We start from the raw sequence: 21,367 nt of genomic DNA on the forward strand, positions 1-21,367 counted from the left end.
GCCACACACACATCTAGAAGTGGCCGAGGTTGGGAAACCCGGTTGGAAAAGGCTACGGAAAGGGACTTGGGACCTCAGCAAGGTTGAGGGTTGGCCCTTTCAACTTAAAGGAAGGAAGGTGAAACTGGAATCATGTGAAATCATTTAGAAAGGGTTGGACTAGAAGACTAGAAGAAGAGTCCCTTCCAACTATGCTGTTCTGTTGTTCTGTTCTGTTCTGTTCTGTTCTGTTCTATTGTTTCTTCATTCCATTATTCTATTCTACTCTAATTCTACTCTACTCTATTCTATTCTATTCTAATTCTATTCTATTCTACTCTAATTCTACTCTACTCTATTCTATTCTATTTTACTCTACTCTACTCTAATTCTATTCTATTCTATTCTATTCTATTCTATTCTATTCTATTCTATTCTATTCTATTCTATTCTATTCTACTCTAATTCTACTCTACTCTATTCTAATTCTATTCTATTCTATTCTACTCTAATTCTACTCTACTCTGTTCTATTCTATTCTATTCTATTCTATTCTATTCTATTCTATTCTATTCTATTCTATTCTATTCTATTCTATTTCTATTTCTATTTCTATTTCTATTTCTATTATTTCTTCATTCCATTATTCTATTCTATTTCTATTATTTCTAATTCTATTCTATCTTCTGTTCTATTCTATTCTCTTCCTATTCCTATTCCATTTCCATTCTGTTCTATTCTATTTTCTATTCTCTATTCCAGTGATGGCAAACCTTTTCAGCACCGAGTGCCCAAACCAAAACGTGCATGTATGCATGTGCACACGCCGGAAAACCAAAGTCCAGCTGACTGGCGCACGCATGCCTGTTTTTGGGGCATTTTGGGGGCCATTTTCAGGCCGCTTTTCGGGCTGTTTTCAGACCGTTTTGGGGGCATTTTTCCGTGCCTGTTTTTCAGCTGTTTTTCAGGCCGTTTTCCGGACCTCTGGCACCCATGAAGACCAGCTGGCCGGTGCGCCGGAAATCAGAAAAGCAGCTGGCAATGGTGCACATGCCCAGAGAGAGGGCTCTGCATGTCACTTCTGGCATGCGTACCATAGGTTCGCCATCACGGCTCTCCTCTCCTCTCCTCCCCTCCCCTCCTCCCTCCCTCTCCTCTCCTCTCTCCTTCCCTCTCCTCTCCTCTCCCCTCCCCTCTCTCCTTCCCTCCCTTCCTTCCTTTCCCTCTCCTTCTCTTTACTTCCTTCTTCCTTCTCTCCTCCTCTTTCTCTCTCTCTCTCTTGTCTCCTCTCTTCTTTCTCTCCTCTCTTCTTTCTCCCCTCTCCTCTCCCTCCTTCCCTCCCTTCCTCCTCCCCTTCCTTCCTCCTTCTTTCATTCTTTCCTTCCTTCCTTCTCCTCTCCTTCTCTCTTTACTTCCTTCTTCCTTCTCTCCTCCTCTTTCTCTCTCTCTCTCCTGTCTCCTCTCTTCTTTCTCTCCTCTCTTCTTTCTCCCCTCTCCTCTCCCTCCTTCCCTCCCTTCCTCCTCCCCTTCCTTCCTCCTTCTTTCATTCTTTCCTTCCTTCCTTCTCCTCTCCTTCTCTCTTTACTTCCTTCTTTCTTCTCTCCTCCTTTCTCTCTCTCCTATCTCCTCTCTTCTCTCCTCTCTTCTTTCTCCCCTCTCCTCTCCCTCCTTCCCCTTCTTCCTCCCCTTCCTACCTCCTTCTTTCCTTCCTTCTCCTCTCTTTCTCTCTTTACTTCCTTCTTCCTTCTCTCCTCTTTCTCTCCTCTCCTCTCCTCTCCTACTTCTGTTCTGTTCTATAACCTCTCTTCTATCCTACTCTACTCTACTCTACTCTACTCTACTCTACTCTACTCTACTCTACTCTACTCCACTCCACTCCACTCCACTCCACTCCACTCCACTCCACTCCACTCCACTCCACTCCACTCCATTCCATTCCATTCCATTCCATTCTATTCTATTCTTGTTTCTCAATCTTGGCAATTTTAAGAAGTGAGGCCTTCAACTTCCAGAATTCCCCAGCCACATATGTCTGGCTCTAGGAGATGAAGCCCAGGCATCTTTAAAATTGCTGAGATGGAGAAACTCCGATTTAGAAAAGAAAAAAAAAAAAAACCCGAAATTACCTCCAGCTCCAGGGATGTAACGTTCAGGATACAGATCCGTCAGGAATAAACTGTTGATTAAAGTGGATTTGCCCAAACCAGATTCTCCTGTAAACAAGAGGGGATAATCTTTTTACCATTCCATGTAAAGGGCAGATTTGTCAAATGATCAAATTTCCCCTTTTTTCCCCTTGTTTTACAAGACAGCATTATCAAAAGGTCTTATTATATTAGTCTTTTAAAAGTAACCTAGAAATGCAGGCTTTTCTTCACGTTTTAAATCTGGTCAACTGATTTCTAGGAAATACAGGTAGTCCTCGACTTACGACCGCAACTGAGCCCAGAATTTCTGTTGCTAAGTGAGACATTTATGAAATGAGTTTGGCCCCATTTTACAGCCTTTCTTTGCCACCGCTGTTAAGTGAATCCCTGCAGTTGTTAAGTTAGCCACATGGTTGTTAAGTGAATCTGGCTTCCCTATTGACCTATTGCTGGTCAGGATGCTGCAACGGTCATAAACACGAACCCGTTGCCAAGCGTCTGAATTTTGATCACTGACTTTTGGGATGTCGCAACCGTTTGATAAGTGTGAAAAGTATTCAAAAGTCACCTTTTTCCAATGCCGTTGTTAACGGCACTAAATGAACTGTTGTAAGTCAAGGACTGCTTGTGCCACAATTATTTCAATCACCTAATATCACTTCTTATCCCTCTAATGCAGTGATGGCTAGCCTTTTTGCCGTCGTGCGCCAAAAGCAGGGGGAGCATGGGAGGGGTTGCGTGTGTACGTGCCCACACCCATAATTCAATGCACCCCGCCCCCCCGTGCATGCACGCAACACCCTCCCCCCGTGTTCCCTACGCTTTTGGCACGGTGGGCCCAGTAGGCCTGTTTTTCACCCTCCCCAGGCGCCAGAGGCTTTCTAGGAGCCTGGGGAGGGCGAAAACAGCCTCCCCTCCCCCGGAAGCCCTCTGGAGGCCAGAAACAGCCCGTTTCCCAACTTCCAGTAGGCCCGAAAATCAGCTGAGCTGAGCTAGGGTAACACACGCGTGCCCACAGATATGGCTCCGTGTGCTACCTGTGGCACGTTTGCCATAAGTTCGCCATCACGGCTCTAATGCATCATGGGAAAAACTTCATATGGCAGCCTAAGGTAGCTGCAACCGAGGAAGAGTGAAGTCCAGGGGTGGGTTCTAATTTTTTTTACTACCGGTTCTGTGGGCGTGGCTTATTTTGTGGGCGTGGTTTGATGGTCATGTGACAATTCTTTAGGATTTAGCAGAGGTACTGGTCTACCAGGCTTTTAACTGCTTGCAGAGCTGTACTGGTCTACTCATTTGTTTTTGGAGACACCGGTCTACCCATTTATTTTTGCAGGCACTGATCTACTCATGTATTTTTGTAGGCACTGATCTATTCATGTATTTTTGCAGGCACTGATCTACCCATTTATTTTTGCAGGCACTGATCTACTCATGTATTTTTGCAGGCACTGGTCTACTCATGTATTTTTGCAGGCACTGATCTACTCGTGTATTTTTAAAGGCACCGGTCTACTCATTTGTTTTCTTTTAACACTGATCAGCTGTAGGGCGGCCCTTTGAAGCCCCACGGCAAGAGTTTAAACAGTTTTTTTCCCTCTAGCCATCAGCTGGGACTCAGGAGGCAGCAATAGATTGGGGGTGGGGCCAAATAAAAGGTAAAAATAACGCGGGGAGTGGGGGTGGGGGCGCGGGGCAGAACTGGTTCGGTGACGTCATATCGTCACCGCTACCGGCTCGGGAGAACCGGGCCGAACCGGGAGGAACCCACCACTGGTGAAGTCAGAATCATACCCACCAAAGTCCCTTTTCTAACACCCCCCCCTTCTTCCTAAACCCTGTGCCAAAAACAGGACTGTGAACTCAGTGGCTTCTTTTTGTCACATGGCTGTTTCGATGCACTGCTTCTGACCCAGAAAGATTTGAGTCATTTCTCTAAAACAGGAAGGAATGAGCAAAAGTAATGATGTCCCTCTTGGCACAGGCGCTCGCTCGCGTCTCCTTTGGACATTCTTGTGAAATTGACTCAGATTAGAACCATTTTTATATAAACTTCTGCGCTATCTGAAAAGCAGAAGCTGTTGAGAAACAGCTGGAAAACAGCCCAAAACAGAAGAGAACAGCTTCTCCACTGACCGAGCATTCTCTTTCTTCTTCTTCTTCATTTAGAAATAAAGGAAAAGTCAAATCTGTACGTATGGGGATCTGCTTTTCTTTTATTCTCCTAACAATCATCTTAGGGGGAGATCAATTTGATCCTGGATGCTAAGGACCACCTCAAAGTCACAAAGGGATTTATTTAATCCAGGTTACGAGTCCATAATTGCTACACCACACTGCTTCTCTGATAGTGTTGTGGTCCGCCAGCAGCCTGAAGAGACAGTGAGGAGGCTGGGGAGGAACGTGGGCCAGTCCTGGAGTCTGGGGAAGGTCTGGATGAGGGTTCTGAGTCGGAAGCAGAGATGGGGCCAGGGCCATCTGGGAGTGATGCGCGGACTCCGGAGCCTCCAGAGGCAGATAGCAGAGAGGCAGAGGAACAGGAGGAGCCTGTTCCTAGTGCACGCATGTGAAGAGCTGCCAGAAGGCAAGAGCAGCTAAAGCAAAAAGGACGACTCGGGAGTAAGGCCAGGAGATGATTAGCCCCTCCCAGAAAGCTTAAAAGAGCAACAACGGCTCCTGGGATCTTTGTAGGAAAGCAACGTTACTACATTGGTTTCCGGTCAGTGTCTCTTGCTTCTGAACTTTTGTCAAGAAAAGCCTTTGGCAGGGTGCCAAAGTAGACAAAGGTTGGTGATAAGGCCGAAGGACTGTTTACGAAGAATTTGTTTTGGACTTAATTTGGACTAAGCTGGGAATGAAGTAATTCTCAGCTGTTTTAATAAAATATGTTTGTTTAGGATTGATTGTGTCTCGTAATAACTACTTGGGCCTAGGTCACAACAGATAGTTCCTCTGCGCCGCATTTTATTTAGTGATGTGATTCCAGGAATCGACAGAGCACCTTATCAAAACCTTTAGGTGGCTTAGTTGATAAAAAGGAAGGAAGAAATGCTCTAAAACCGTGATGGCGAACTTCTCAGTGGGCACACGAGCCATCGCACTAGTTCAGTTCCACTATGAATGCGCGTCCGCCTCCTAGCTGGTCTTCGGGTCTCTGTCATACATGCATGGGGAGTGGGGGGCCTGCGGACGGTGCGTGTGCACACGTGGGGGCAGGGTGCGTGTGGGAAGGATCAGGGGTGAAATGCTCCCAGTTCGGACCAGATTGCCCGATCCGGTAGCGATGGTGGCGGGTAGTTCGGAGAACCAGTAGCAAAAATCCCTGCCCTCCCCCATGCCCAGCTGAGCCGCGCGATCATCAGAGGCTTTTTTTTTTTTAGTATTTTTTCTACAACCTCTTCGGCATGAAGAGGTTGTAAAAAATGCTTTTAAAAGAAAAACAAAAGCCTCTGACAATCAGGCAACTCAGCTGGGATCATCAGAGCCTTTTAAAAGCAGTTTTTTAAGAACCTCTTCGGCTGAAGAGGTTGTAGAAAAAATGCTTTTAAAAGTAAAACAGACAAAACAACCCCCCCCAAAAAAAAACCAAGTTGGCCACATCCACCCAGTCACATTACACCCCCCCCCCCAAGCCATGCCCACAGAACCGGTAGTAACAAATTTTACATTTCATCACTGTGGAGGATGCACACTCATGTGGGGGGGGGGCATTGCATGCAAGGGGCTGCGTGCACGGGGGGGAGGGGTGCATGCACGGGATCCCCATGAGCATTGCATTTTGGTGGTTCGGGCACTTGCACGCATATCCGTACACGCAGACACACACTCTGGGCACGCGGTCCGGAAAAGGTTAGCCATCACTGCTCTAAAAAGTATCAATAATGTTTACGAGTATAAAATTGATCCTCTTCATCACACAAACTAAAAAAAACCAACCAGATAGTTTTCAAGAAAACACCCACAATTATGGGGCACTCCATGCTCCCGTGGACTAATAATGCTAGCCACAACATGACGGTTGTTAAGTGAGTTTTATCCCATTTTATGTCCTTTCCTGCAACAGTTAATGAATAAAGTAACAGAGTTCTTAAGTGAATCTGGCTTCCCGATTGACTTTGCTTGTCAGAAGGTCGCCTAAGGGGGGGTCACTGCAACCGTCATAACTATGAGTCAGTTGCCAAGTGTCTGAATTTTAATCATGTGACCATGGGGATGCCCAACGGTCGTAAGTGTGAAAAACAGTCATAGGTCACTTTTTTTCACTGCCGTTGTAACATTGGTCACTAAATGGACTGTTGTAAGTTAAGGACTACCTGTATTCGATAGTTAAACTGCCACAACGATCAAACCTGCATGATCTGGAAAATCAAATCCACATACCGACAACCATGAGGGTGAATTCAAACCCTTTCTTTACCGACTTCCGGTGGACTTGGTTGGGGAGGTTGGCAAACCCCACATATCCAGCCGAGTCAGAAAACTGGAATGAGAAATCAAGAATGAAAGCAGCAAATTGGGAGGCGGAATTCATGAAAACGCGCCAACATTGGAAAGTTGCAAGCTTGAGAGCAGCTTCTTCAAAGAAGATTAGAATTAGAATTAGAATTAGAATTAGAATTAGAATTAGAATTAGAATTAGAATTAGAATTAGAATTAAAATTAAAATTAAAATTAGAATTAGAATAGAATAGAATTAATAGAATACAATAGAATACAATAGAGGAATGAAGAATAGAACAGAATAGAACAGAATAGAATTAGAGTAGAGTAGAGTAGAGTAGAGTAGAGTAGAGTAGGGTAGGGTAGGGTAGGGTAGGGTAGGGTAGGGTAGGGTAGGGTAGAGTAGAGTAGAATAGAATAGAATAGAATAGAATAGAATAGAATAGAATAGAATAGAATAGAATAGAATTAATAAGAATAGAATTAGAGTAGAGTAGAGTAGAGTAGAGTAGAGTAGAGTAGAGTAGGGTAGGGTAGGGTAGGGTAGGGTAGGGTAGGGTAGGGTAGGGTAGGGTAGGGTAGAGTAGAGTAGAGTAGAGTAGAGTAGAGTAGAGTAGAATAGAATAGAATAGAATAGAATAGAATAGAATAGAATAGAATAGAATAGAATAGAATAGAATAGAATAGAATAGAATAAGGAAATTCTTTATTGGCCAAGTGTGATTGGACACAAAAGGAATTTGTCTTGGGTGCATAAGCTCTCAGTGATAAATCAATGATCATAGTCATCAGAAAAATACATTCATCGTAAATCATAAGATACAACACTTAGTGATAGAATCAACATCAATCGTACTAGGAAACTAAATAAAACAATCTAAATCGTAAAGATACAACCAACAAAATTGTAATCATAAATAGAAAAAGTTATAGGAAGGATGAGAAGAATAGTAATACAGCCTTAGTAAATAGTTTAACAGTGTTGTGGGAATTAGTTGTTTAGCATAGTGATGGCATTCGGGGGAAAACTGTCCTTGTATCTAGTTGTTCTGGTGTGTAATGCCCTATAGCGTCATTTTGAGGGTAGAGGTTGAAACAATTTATGTCCAGGATGTGAGGGGTCTGTAGCAGTGGTGGGATTCAAATAATTTAACAACCGTTTATCCATCCCAAATGTTTTGCGTAGAAGCTTCTTCTTCTTCTTTTTTTAAAAAGTAAGCGCCTTCCAAATTCTGCCTAGAACTCCCAAGGTTCTCCAAGGAAATAAGGCATTTGGGAAAAAAGCTATTCCTGTGCGGCGATCAGTCGATGCTGTCCCCAAAAGAGCTTTTTTGCAACCAAAACCCGCTTAAAAATCAAACTGGATTGGCTGCCCAACAGCCACTGCCATCTACAACATGCTGCTGTTCCTACTCGTTCATTGCCAGATAACAAGTGGAGAAAACCGAGAAAAATCTTTGGTTAACTATCCTTTTGCTTGGAAACTCACAATGAGAAATTAGGATGAAAGTGTTGGGCTGTGGGAGAAGGGGAAACGCGGATATTCAGCCCATTTTACACTAAAAATTCCTATCTCATGTTGACCTGCAGTTGTTATCTACTGTTTTCTACAATGGATTCAGCAGTTTGCCGAGAATTTTCTATTTTTTTTTTTCCTTCGGTCTGTTCAACAGAAAATAAGGAAGAGCAGAACGAATAAAGCTGGATGATTTGAAGTTATTGAAGTGGATTATTTATTTAAATAACAATGATTCTTGGAAATGTATTCCAGCTGTTCTTTTCCCTACTTCCCACCCCAAAGTGATTGCAAACACAGGGGTGAAATCCAGAAGGTTCTGACAGGTTCTGGACAACCGGTAGCGGAAATTTTGAGTAGTTCGGAGAACCGGCAAATGCCACCTCTCGCTGGCCCCAGAGTGGGGTGGGAATGGAGATTCTGCAATATCCTTCCCCCAGGAGTGGGGATGGAATGGGGATTTTGCAGTATCCTCCCCCTGGAGTGGGGAGGGAATGGGGATTTTGCAGTATCCTTCCTATGGAGTGGGGTGGGAATGGGGATTTTGCAGTATCCTTCCTATGGAGTGGGGTGGGAATGGGGATTTTGCAGTAACCTTCCTATGGAGTGGGGTGGGAATGGGGTTTTGCAGTATCCTTCCCCTGGAGTGGGGTGGGAATGGGGATTTTGCAGTATCCTTCCCCTGGAGTGGGGTGGGAATGGGGATTTTGCAGTATCCTTCCCCTGCCACACCCACCAAGCCTCACCCACCAAGCCACACCATGCCCACCAAGCCACGCCCACAGAACAGGTAGTAAAAAAATTTGGATTTCACCACTGATTTAAACCCTAAAACCCCAAATAAAAAAATTGAAAGCTAAGAATTGTTTCGATGGGCTATTGTCCCAACTTCTAACTCACCTTTACTTTTTCAGCCGACTGAGACATGTTCCTGCACACCAAATTTCTAAAGCTGGGGGGGAGGGGAGGGGAGAGAGAGAAAAAAACACAGAACATTTAGATGTTAAATCCGAATCCTATTTATTAATGTTTCCATTTTATGATTCTTGGAATACAGAGAGACCAACCTATTCATCTACACTGAATGTGTATTTTCCGGAACTCAAATAAAAGTGAGCTATTAAAAAACAGAAGGCTAAATATTCAGGGATGAGTCACATGGAAATACATCATTAAATGACAAATATTTAAGTTTTTCATCCGAGCCTGCCCAAGAGGGTGTTAATTCCAGTGAATGGGTCATATTTGTGTTTTAGTAATAACAAAGTACAAACTGAACACTCTTTGGTACATCACAGAGGCTAGTTACACACAGGATGCAAATTACTTAATCCATTTGGACAGAGATGCCAGTTCAGTTCATAGGCAGAGAATCATACAATTCTGTTTCATAAGCCATGAAAGAGACAATCGCATCTCCTTTCATAGTGAGAGTAAAGAGAAACCAATTCAGTTTGGTTTCCTATTGATTAAAAATTCGATTGTTCAAATTTTTTAAGAAGCAAAGCAAGGATAACAAGCTTCGCTGACATATTCCAGCTTGTTATGTCCGCCAGCAGCCTGCGGAGCTGGCAGGGGAGTCGGACAGTGAGGAGTCTGGGGAGGAACATGGGCCAGTCCTGGAGTCTGGGGAAGGCTCGGACGAGGGCTCTGCATCGGAGGCAGAGAAAGGGCCATCTGGGAGGTACATGCTGCCTCCGGAGCCTCCAGAGTCAGACCTCAGAGAGGCAGAATAACAGGGGGAGCCTGTTCCCAGTGCGCGCATGCGCAGAGCTGCCAGAAGGCAAGAACAGTTAAAACAAAAGGGACAACTTGGGACTAAGGCTTGGAGATGATTGGCCCCTCCCATAAGACATAAAGGAAGAGCAAAGGCATGTAGGCCTTTGCAGGAAGCAACGTTGTTAATTCTGTGCAGTTTAAAGTCTGAAGCTCTGTTTGATTCTGGACTCCGTGTGGCTTTGCCAATTAGGTCTTTGGCAGCATGTCAAGGGAGATAAAGGTGGGTGATTATCAGCCTTATCCCGAAGGACTCTTTACAGCTATTGGGGACTCATCTGTGAATGAACAGAATTCACAGCTGTTGCAATAAAAGAGGTTTTTGGGATTCCTCGTGTGTTTTACTGAACAGAGGCGTCCGCCCCATCACCCCCCTCCCCAGCACACAAAGGAGAACTACAATGCTGATCCAGCCCTCGAAGAAATCCAGTTTGACACCCCTGGGTCAGAACTTCGAATGGCCGCTAAGCAGCCAGTCGTAACTTGAGGGGCTACCTGCCATGTTTGGAATCCCGGGTTGCAAAAATTCAAATTTACAGGCACGAAAAACTCTTTCAAACCAAGGGAACGCCATTAACATCCGAACGGTCCAGGCGAATGCTAATTTTGGATGGGAGTTAGCGACTGTTTAGGCGTAGACGTGCATTAAGGACGTGCCTGGGCATTTTTTTTTTTTTTTAATATACGAAATGGATTGTTTCTTTATTTAGACTACCTAAAGCCACTGAAGAGGAAAGGCACAAGACATGTCAGCGCTCCGGGGTTTTGTCACACGTCCCTCAGCCTGAAAAGGAGGAAGTGACCTATAGAAAGACACCTGCGAGGCTCAACACAGATGTTTTCCTGTTCCAAGGAGAAGGCAGGATGCAACGCGAAGCTGTAGAGGGGGTGGGTGGGTAGGGAAAAGACCCAACAGGTCAGGGAATTGCTCGCACTCCAGGAAAATGGTTAAATGGCATGTGTTTTGCACTTTTTGTTCAGCTTCGCCTATTGCCAAGCTGTGCGAGTCTTTACACACACATACACACCATCAACAGTGACAACTGATCAAGGAGAGATTCCACCTGGAAATAAGGAGAAACTTTCTGACGGTGAGAACAATCAACCGATGGAACTTCAGAAGTTGTGGGAGCTTCATCCCTGGAAGCTTTCAAAAACAGACTGGACTGCCATCTGTCAAAAATGGGGTAGGATCTCCTGCTTGGGCGGGGGGTTGGACTAGATGACCTACAAGGTCCCTCCCGACTTCTCTTCTCTTTTCTCTTCTACTCTACTCGCCTCTCGAAAAAGGTAAAGGTTCCCCTCGCACATCTGTGCTAGTCGTTCCCGACTCTAGGGGGCGGTGCTCATCTCCATTTCAAAGCCGAAGAGCCAGCGCTGTCCGAAGACGTCTCCGTGGTCATGTGGCCGGCATGACTCAATGCCAAAGGCGCACAGAACGCTGTTCCCTTCCCACCAAAGGTGGTCCCTATTTTTTCTACTTGCATTTTTTACCTGCTTTCGAACTGCTAGGTTGGCAGAAGCTGGGACAAGTCACGGGAGCTCACCCCGTTACGCAGCAGTAGGGATTCGAACCGCTGAAATGCCGACCTTTTGATCGACAAGCTCAGCATCTTAGCCACTGTGCCACCACGTCCCGTTCCTCTACTCTCTACTCTAAATTCTACTCTATTCTATTCTTCAGCAACCTAGATCCAAAGAGAAATTTCCTGCCATTTAGAACAATTAACCAGTGGTGTGGGAATGGACATTTTGCAGTATCCTTCCCCTGCCATGCCCACCAAGCCACGCCCACCAAGCCACGCCCACAGAACAGGTAGTTAAAAAAAAATTGAATTTCACCACTGCTTTGTAGCCAATACTTTTGTATCAAACACGTCCATTTCTGTATCAACTACTCTTCTTTTGGAACAAACGCTTTGATACAGTTTCCTTCGAAAGCAAACAAGCAATTAAACGGGGCTTATTTTTTCCAAACCCGTTCCAGCACCTTGTTTGGATCGATTAAGACAATTATTTTAGCCCCAACGCATTTTCGATTGTCGCTTTATCCCTGACCCCCCACCCACATACAAACACACACACGCAGCAAAGTACCGCAGCTGAACAAACACAGCTTTCAGTAGTCTTTGGATTAATTCCCAGATATTTTTCCCGGAGGTCAGCTGGATAGTTAAATCAGATTTGCTTAAGCCCTGAATGGGAGCCAACCTGAAGCCTTTTGCTTCCAAAAGTTCTGACACTCGGCACTGTGAGTTGAAGTAAAATATTTGTAATTTAATCAAGGAAAAGACCAGCAAGAAAATTAAAGGAGTTTTGGTTTTTTTTTACTTTCCATGGAGGACCTGTATACTGCACGAGTCAAAAAGAGGGCTGTGAAAATATTTACAGACCTCTCGCATCCTGGACATAAAGTGTTTCAACTCCTACCCTCAAAACGCTATAGAGCTCTGCACACCAGAACAACTAGACACAAGGACAGTTTTTCCCCGAACGCCATCACTCTGCTAAACAAATAATTCCCTCAACACTGTCAAACTATTCACTAAGTCTGCACTACTATTAATCTTCTCATCGTTCCTATCATCCATCTCCTCCCTCTTATGACTGTATGACTGTAACTTGTTGATTGTTTCTTATATGATTTGATTCCTTATTTGTACCCTACGACTATCATTAATTGTTGTACCTTATGATTCTTGATGAATGTATCTTTTCTTTTTATGTACACTGAGAGCTTATGCATCAAAGACAAATTCTGTGTGTGTCCAATCACACTTGGCCAATAGAATACAATAGAATAGAATGGAATGGAATGGAATGGAATGGAATAGATTAGAGAACAAAATAGAATGGAATGGAATGGAATGGAATGGAATGGAATGGAATGGAATAGAATAGAATAGAATAGAATAGAATAGAATAGAATAGAATAGAATAGAATAGAATAGAATAGAATAGAATAGAATAGAATAGAATAACAGAGTTGGAAGGGACTTTGGAGGTCTTCTAGTCCAACCCCCTATCCAGGCAGGAAACCCTACATCACTTTAGACCAGTGGTCCCCAACCTTTTTATCGCCGCGGACCAATCAGCCTTTGATAATTTTACCGTGGCCCGCTGAGCGCGCGCAGGGGTGGGGGCTTTGGGCCACACGTGCGTACCTGCGCGGGGCTCTCTTCCCTGGAACCTTTGCGCACGGCCCAGGAGCTTTTGCGCACGGCCCAGGAGCTTTTGCGCACGGCCCAGGAGTCTTTGCGCTGCAGCGTTCATGTCCCCCGGCCGCTGCGCGGCCCGGTGCCAGGTACTCCACGGCCCGGCACCGGTCCGCAGACCGGGGGTTGGGGACCACTGCTTTAGACAAATGGTTAACCAACATCTTCTTAAAATCTTCTAGTGTTGGAGCATTCACAACTTCTGGAGGCAAGTTGTTCCACTGGTTAATTGTTCTAACTGTCAGGAAATTTCTCCTTAGTTCTAGGTTGCTTCTCTCCTTGATTAGTTCCCACCCGTTGCTTCTTGTCCTGCCCTCAGGTGCTTTGGAAAATAGTTTGACTCCCTCTTCTTTGTGGCAGCCCCTGAGATATTGGAACATATGAACTGAATGTTTTGTACCAAGAGGCTTCTGGACTTTGGCAGAAAAAAGCCTTTTTGAGTGTTGAGAGACTAAAAAAAGGTCAAAGATCAAGGGCAGCCTGTCTCTTATTCAGCCCAACTCGAGCCCCCTGGAAGATGCCGTCATGCCAGAATCCCAGTATGAGATGGTGGCCTCCTCCTGCAGGAAGGAAGCCAACTCATTTCCTCTGTAACTCCAGGATACCAAAAAAATAAATATACCAGCTGGCATCTGAGGATTTCCCTCTCTGACCGCAGCAAAATGAAATATTATATAAAGTGTTCAAGTTCACAGCATTAAAAAAAATAAAAAATAAAAATGCCTCGGACAAATGCCGTATGGACCTAGGGAAAAAAAGCAGGCATCTGTGTCAGAATAAACCATGGTTTATTCCCCCAGTCCTTCAAACTCATCTTTTCCATAAGACATTATGTGGTCCAACTCCTTCATTACACCTTAAAAAGGAAAAGGTAAAGGTTCCCCTCGTTCCTAACTCTAGGGGGCGGTGCTCATCTTTGTTTCAAAGACGAAGAGCCAGCGCTGTCCGAAGACGTCTCCGTGGTCATGTGGCCGGCATGACTCAACGCCAAAGGCGCACGGAACGCTGTTCCCTTCCCACCAAAGGTGGTCCCTATTTTTCTACTTGCATTTTTTTACATGCTTTCGAACTGCTAGGTTGGCAGAAGCTGGGACAAGTCACGGGAGCTCACCCCGTTACGCGGCACTAGGGATTCGAACCGCTGATCTGCCGACCTTTTGATCGACAAGCTCAGCGTCTTAGCCACTGAGCCACCTCATCCCTTTTTTCATTACACCTTAGCAAAATTCTAAAAACCAGGAAACTGAAATGATGTTGCAGGTTAAGTTTGCAGTCAAAAGAAAATGTCAGAAGCCAAAAATTGCAGCTACTAAATCTTAATGTATCAATGAATGTATATGCCTGCCTGTCTCAGAAACATGAGAGAAGGGAAATAGAGAGGGGACAGGAGAAGGAGAAAGGGAAGGAGAGGGAAGGAGAGAGAAGGAGAGGAGAGAAGAGAGGGAGGAGAAAGGAGAGGGATGAAATATGGTGTACAGGAGAAAAGAAAACAGACAGATAATTTCGTTTTTTTTTTCCTTGAGGGTTATACTATTGAAACCATCACGGAAGATAATACGGATGCTAAAGTACATTGGTTTAGATGTTATTGCATACTAGTTGATATTTATATGAAAATTAAAATTTTGTGTAAAAGGTAGGAGTGAATAATATGAAATAAGGAAAATGGAACGTAATCATTAGGAATATGTTTATATGTATTGAAATGCATGATACTCAAATATCGGTGCCATTCACACAATGATATGTATAAATTAAAAATAATAATAAAAACTTGATTAAAAAAAGAAAAGAAAAGAAACATGACTCCGTATTTGGCTGGGTACCCTGGTATTAGCTACTGAAGCTTTTCTGCCAGCAACTCAAATATTTACAACGTTGTTGGTTCTGTAACAAGACTCACGCTTCTCTTTGAACAATGGACTCAGCAAGAATATTGTTGTGCTCAAAACATTTCCCATGAATGTTCTTGGACAGGGTGGAGAGCCCGGAACTTTCCAGTTGCTGCTGAAACTACAATTCCCAGCACCTCTTATCTCATCAGCTACAACTGGCTATAGTAAGATTTGTAGTTTAGCAACATCTGATTTTTGTCTCTACTCTTGTTGGAAGAAATATCCTTCTGGGTTCCATTCCAAGTGGGGGGAAAAGACACTGGATTTATGGAAGTTGCTTGGAAAGAAGGTTTATTGATGAACAGGATCACATGCCTTGGAGATCTTGGGTGAAAAAAGGGAAGAGATGCTGGGTTTTATATCCCCTCTGGCTTTGAACTTCCTGGGTCACAGGAAGAGTATCCTGATTGGTTGCTATCAGAGGTCATGGCTAGCTTTGTAGGTTGTCTGCGTGCTAAGTTTGGTTGAATCTAGTTGGGTGATGCAATGAAGCGCAATTAAATGGCTCTGCCTGAAGGAGGTAGATCTTTGTTATGTAGACTGGCCCATTGACAAAGGGGGGGGGCTGAGTTTCTGCCTCCCTTTTAGGGGAAATATTCTGCCCTTTTAATATTTCCTGAAATATTTCATTCTTCTAAGAGACGGGTGAGTGCTAACTTCCTACACTCTAAAACAGCAGCCCCCAGCCTTTTGGGCACCCAGGATCGGTTCCGTGGAGAGAGATTTTTCCGCGGACTGCAGGGGGCGTGGTTTTCCGTGCTGCCAGCATCCCGCGGATGGCGCTTCGGTTTCTGGCATGTCACGGCCTAGTGCTCGTCCATGAACCAGGGGTTGTTCTAAAAGAAACAAGATTCCATGTAGGGAGACCTGCTTTTGATCCAACATCCTATTATTATTATTTATTTTTCATATTTTTGGAACCACCCATCCAGTTTTGGTCACCACACTATAAAAAAGATGTTGAGATTCTAGAAAGAGTGCAGAGGAGAGCAACCAGGATGATGAGGGGACTGGAGGCTAAAACGTATGAAGAACGGTTGCAGGAACTGGGCATGGCTAGTCTAGTGAAGAGAAGGACCAGGGGAGAGAGGAGAGCAGTCTTCCAATATTTGAGGGGCTGCCACAGAGAGGAGGAAGGGGATCAACCTATTCTCCAAAGCACCCGAAGGCCAGACAAGGAAGAATGGATGGAAACTGACCAAGGAGAGATTCAACCTAGAAATGAGGAGGAACTTTCCAAAGGAACAGAAGTTGCCTTCAGAAGTTGTGGGAGCTTCATCACTGGAGGCTTTCAAGAAAAGATTGGACTGCCATTTGTCAGAAATGGTGTAGGGCAGGGATGGCTAACTTTTTTGCCATCGCGTGCCAAAAGCAGGGGGAGCACGGGAGGGGGGGTCACACCCATAATTCTATGCGCCTCACCCCCCGCGATGCACGTGTGACCACCCTGAGTTCCCCGTGCTTTTGGCACACAATGGCATGGTAGGCCTGTTTTTTTGCTCTCCCCAGGCTCCAAAGCCTCTCTAGGAGCCTGGGGAGGGTAAAAAACAGCCGTCCCCACCCCACGGAGGCCAGAAACGGCCCATTTGCCATCTTCCAGTGGGACTGGAAGGCCCATTTTTTGCTCTCCCCAGGCTCCAGAGCTTCTCCAGGAGCCTGGGGAGGGCAAAAAACAGCCTTCCCCACCCGCCCCAGGCCCTCTGGAGTCAGTAAACAGCCTGTTTCCCTACTTCTGGTGGGCCCAGAAGGCCTGAAAATCAGCTGGCCAGCACGTGCATGCGCCCCAGAGCTGAGCTTGCGTGCCCACTGATATGGCTACACGTGCCACCTGTGGCACGCGTGCCATAGGTTCGCCATCACGGGTGTAGGGTTTCCTGCTTAAGCGGGGGCGGGGGGGTTCGACTAGATGACCTACAACGTCCCTTCCAACTCTGTTAACCTGTTAAATCTGTTAAATTTTATTAATGTGCCTTCTGAGTTTATGATGGCTGCAGCCTCCGGGTTTATATTTATATTAATTTATATTATTGTGTAAAAGTAAAGACTTGAGTTTGTAATGCTGTTGTCTTCTACTGTGCTAAAGAAAGTCAGAAGTAAATGCCTTTTTTCCTTCTTCTTTACTCCCCCCCCCACTTTTCCCTTCTCCCTTTTTCCTCCCTTAGCTTCCCCATTGTGTTCATTTCCTTTGCATTTTGTATTCTGATAAACGAATACAATTTTCAAGCCCGAGTTTAGTAGTAAACAGACTTAGGAAAATAGTGCCTGTTATTGCCTCCAGAAGTTGTGGATGCTCCAACACTTGAAGTTTTTAAGAAGATATTGGGTAACCATTTTATTTTATTAGTCATATTTCTATGCTGCCCACTCTCCGAGGACTCTGGGCGGCTTACACCAAAGACAGTATACTAAATAGCATATTGCCCCCAACAACTTGGGTCCTCATTTTACCCACCTCGGAAGGATGGAAGGCTGAGTCAACCTTGAGCCGGTGAGATTTGATCCGCTGATCTGCTGAACTAGCAGTCAGCTGAAGTAGCTGCAGTACTGCACTCTAACCACTGCGCCACCTCGGCTCTTTTGTCTGAAGTGGTGTAAGGTTTTCTGCCTAAGCAGGGGGTTGGATTCGAAGACCTCCAAAGTCCCTTCCAACTCTGTTATTCTATTGTAGGAGTCACAGTCACTAGATAATGGCTTCAAGCATCTGCAATTAGGAAGGGATTTAACCAATGGTGAAATCCAAATTATTTTACTACCGGTTCTGTGGACGTGGCTTTGTGGGCATGGTGTGTCTTGGTGGGCGTGGCAGGGGAAGGATACTGCAAAATCCCCATTCCCACCCCACTCAGGGGCCAGCCAGAGGTGGTATTTGCCGGTTCTCCAAACTACTCAAAATTTCCGCTACCGGTTCTCCAGAACCTGACAGATCCTGCTGGATTTCACTCCTGGATTTAACATTTAACACAGATAACCAACCATCCTGATGTTTTCAAAACCTGGTTGCCTAATTCAACATCTTTATCTTAATGTCTAAATCAGACATTTGACATGAAACTGGAAGGGAGACGCCATTAAAGGCAAGACAAAAGAAAATGTTAGTTCCTTTTGATTTAAAATTATTTCTCAAACAACGGCAAGGATCTCTGCAAAAGTCAAAGATTCACTTATTTGGCAAAGAGCTGCAAAAACCTTTAAAGGCTGCATATCCCAAAGTTTAGAAGTGGGCGGGGACAGAAGCAGGAAGTTCTGAATGGATGTGGCATTCCTTAAATGCTTTTGGAATTGCAAAAGGGAGCATAGATTGGGAGCTGGTGAGGAAAAGTGAAGGAGAGAAGAGAGTTAAGAAGGTTAAAAAAATTCAGAATAGCTAGCTGGACAGCCAGACTTCAAAAGCATTTTTATTTTTTTTTTGGTCATCAGTAATTGTGTTTGCATGGTAGAGGTGATCCAAAATTCTGATTGGCCCATCCTTAAGTGCCTTCATTTGGTTTTTTCACATCAAATGGCATTAGTTCAGCAAATTATGGAGATAAGACACAGGGGCTTTAAACGGGCACCCTTGTAAGAAGCCAGAATCAAAACTATGGTTTGCTTTAAGCTTCGTTTGTTTGTTTGTGGTTTATTTGGAAACTTACAAAGGTGCTTTATGGTTTAAAGTTGTTTCTGGCATTAGGGGCAGTCACACAACTTGTGGACATTAACAGAATAACAGAGTCTGAAGGGATTTTGGAGGTCTTCTAGTCCCACCCCCTGTTCAAGCAGGAGGCCCTATAGAATAGATAGAATAAAATAGAATTCTTAATTGGCCAAGTGTGATTGGACACACAAGGAATTCGTCTTTGGTGCATACGCTCTCAGTGTACGTAAAAGACAAGATACATTCGTCAAGAATCATAAGGTGCAACACTTAATGATAGTCATAGGGAACAAATAAGCAATCAAATCACACTAGGAAACAATCAATATAAATCATAAGGATACAAGCAACAAGGTTACAGTTATGCAGTCACCATTAAGGCAGAATTCCTCATAATGTTGGCTTACACTAGCTTAAAAACTAAGCCAATACGGGCAGATGTCGCACGAAGGCTACAATTACTTCAACAGAGTAATAGCGAATATAAGCAGGATTCATTGATTCCTCTGAAAACGATCAGATTAATTCGCCAAATCAGATTTTCTAATCCAACCACCGAATTAAATCCCAACCGGCTCTGAAGCAGCTTCTTGGATGAGAAGTGAAAGAGGTCTTCAAAGAAAGGGATAGGGATAGGGATAGGGATAGGGATAGGGATAGGGATAGGGATAGGGATAGGGATAGGAATAGAATAGAATAGAATAGAATAGAATAGAATAGAATAGAATAGAATAGAATAGAATACAATAGAATAGAATAGAATAGAATAGAATAGAATAGAATAGAATAGAATAGAATAATAGAGTTGGAAGGGACCCTGGAGGTCTTCTAGTCCAACCCCCTGCCCAGGCAGGAAACCCTACATCACTTCAGACAAATGGTTATCCAACATCTTCTTTAAAATTGCCTGCATTCACAACTTCTGCAGGCAAGTTGTTCCACTGATTCATTGTTCAGTTGCCTCTTGGGGGGGGGGAAAGCACCTTTGAGCGCTTTCCTAATTTTAAACCAATCAACCAACCAACCAATAAATCAATCACTAAAATGAATAAAGAGCTCCTCTCTTTGGCAAAGACGAGAAGTCGAAAGCATTCTCCAAGGATGCTCAATGCAACGGAGGACGCCTTGTGCAATCTTCCCCCCTTTGCATTCTTGCATGCCCACCCTCCTAATATCTGCTTCTGACACTCAGACACGCGTACACACCCACACACCCAGCCTCGCTGGCAAACAGACCCATTGATTTTGCAGCCCGGGCATCCTTCCTCCTGCCAGCCGCTGGTGCATTGACGGCAAAACCGTCGCTTGTCCGCCCCGGGAAAGGCCAGAAAGCCGGGGCGAGCATCGCCTTACCTTCCCCTTGCCCCGAGCCGTCGCTCTGTCTGCAGCTGGGCCCAGAAATGCGGAAGGAGGCGAAGAATTCGGTCTCCCAAAGCCAGCTTCTATCCCACATCCCTCTTGGGCCCTTCTAGGGTTCTCCACTCTATGGTCCCAAAGCCGGGCTTCGAAATGAATGAGCGGTTCGGGGAGGTGTGGGGGGGGGGGGGGAAGAAGAGCCATAGAAAGCGAGGCCTAGAGCGGCTTTCTTACTGCGGTCCTTTTTTGCCCTTAACGAAGCTACCGGGGACATCTTTACTCTGGGAGGCGATTCCCCTTTGCTTGCTTTTGCCAATCAGGGGAGGGGCTTAATTTTTTTTGTATCTTTCAATTATATATTTTTTTTATTTATTTCCTAGTACGATTTGATAGCTTATTAGTATTATTGTTATTTTATGTACATTGAGAGCATATGCACCAAGACAAATTCCTTGTGTGTCCAATCACACTTGGCCAATAAAAATTCTATTCTATTCTATTCTTTAAAAAAACGAACAGGAGGCTGGCATTCTGGAATGGGAACGCAGGGATGAGTCAAGCGTTGGGTGTCCTCCTCCCAGATTTAATTACCTTTTCAGTGCAATGCCATTTAATTTCCTCTTAGTTTTTGCTTTGCAATGTGTGCATAACAATGCAATGGCTGAATTCAGCCCTTTTCTAAGTTCACATCAGGGGTGAAATCCAGCAGGTTCTGACAGGTTCTGGAGAACCAGTAACGGAAATTTTGAGTAGTTCGGAGAACTGGCCCCAGAGATAGATAGATAGACAGACAGACAGACAGACAGACAGATAGATAGATAGAAATCTTTATTTGCCAAGTGTGATTGGACACCCAAGGAATTTGTCTTTGGTGCATACGCTCTCGGTGTACATAAAAGAAAAGATACATTCGTCAAGAATCATAAGGTACAACACTTAATGATAGTCATAGGGTACAAATAAGCAATCAAATCATACTAGAAAACGATCAATATAAATTGTAAGGATACAAGCAACAAAGTTACAGTCATGCAGTCATAAGTGGGAGGAGATGGGTGATAGGAATGATGAGAAGATTAATAGTAATAGTAATGTAGTCTTAGTAAGTAGTTTGACAGTGTTGAGGGAATTATTTGTTTAGCAGAGTGATGGCGTTCGGGAAAAACCTGTCCTTGTGTCTAGTTGTTCTGGTGTGCAGTGCTCTATAGCCTCGTTTTGAGGGTAGGAGTTGAAACAGTTGATGTCCAGGATGCGAGTGGGGTGGGAATGGAGATTTTGCAATATCCTTCCCCCAGGACTGGGGAGGGAATGGGGATTTTGCAGTACCCTTCCCCTGGCGTGGAGAGGGAATGGAGATTTTGCAGTATCCTTCCCCCAGGACTGGGGAGGGAATGGGGATTTTGCAGTAC

At 44.6% G+C, this 21,367-nt stretch overlaps 1 protein-coding gene across 1 annotated transcript in view; it reads right to left on the reverse strand.

The window, feature by feature from the left end:
• LOC139322281 (septin-2) overlaps window positions 1-19,999 on the reverse strand; it is a 55,613-nt gene extending 35,614 nt beyond the window's left edge. The window contains exons 1-4 of the mRNA XM_070951332.1: window positions 19,956-19,999; window positions 8,983-9,034; window positions 6,507-6,606; window positions 2,106-2,192 (exon numbers count right to left, since the gene is read on the reverse strand). Of these exons, the coding sequence (XP_070807433.1) occupies window positions 2,106-2,192; window positions 6,507-6,606; window positions 8,983-9,009 (214 nt within the window). The 5' untranslated portion in view covers window positions 9,010-9,034; window positions 19,956-19,999. The remainder of the gene's footprint in view (window positions 1-2,105; window positions 2,193-6,506; window positions 6,607-8,982; window positions 9,035-19,955) is intronic.
• Window positions 20,000-21,367: the final 1,368 nt, after the last annotated feature.

Source organism: Pituophis catenifer, unplaced genomic scaffold, assembly GCF_029215685.1.
Source record: "Pituophis catenifer annectens isolate HBS135680 unplaced genomic scaffold, rPitCat1.0.hap2 SCAF_10, whole genome shotgun sequence".
NCBI classification, from domain to species: domain Eukaryota; kingdom Metazoa; phylum Chordata; class Lepidosauria; order Squamata; family Colubridae; genus Pituophis; species Pituophis catenifer.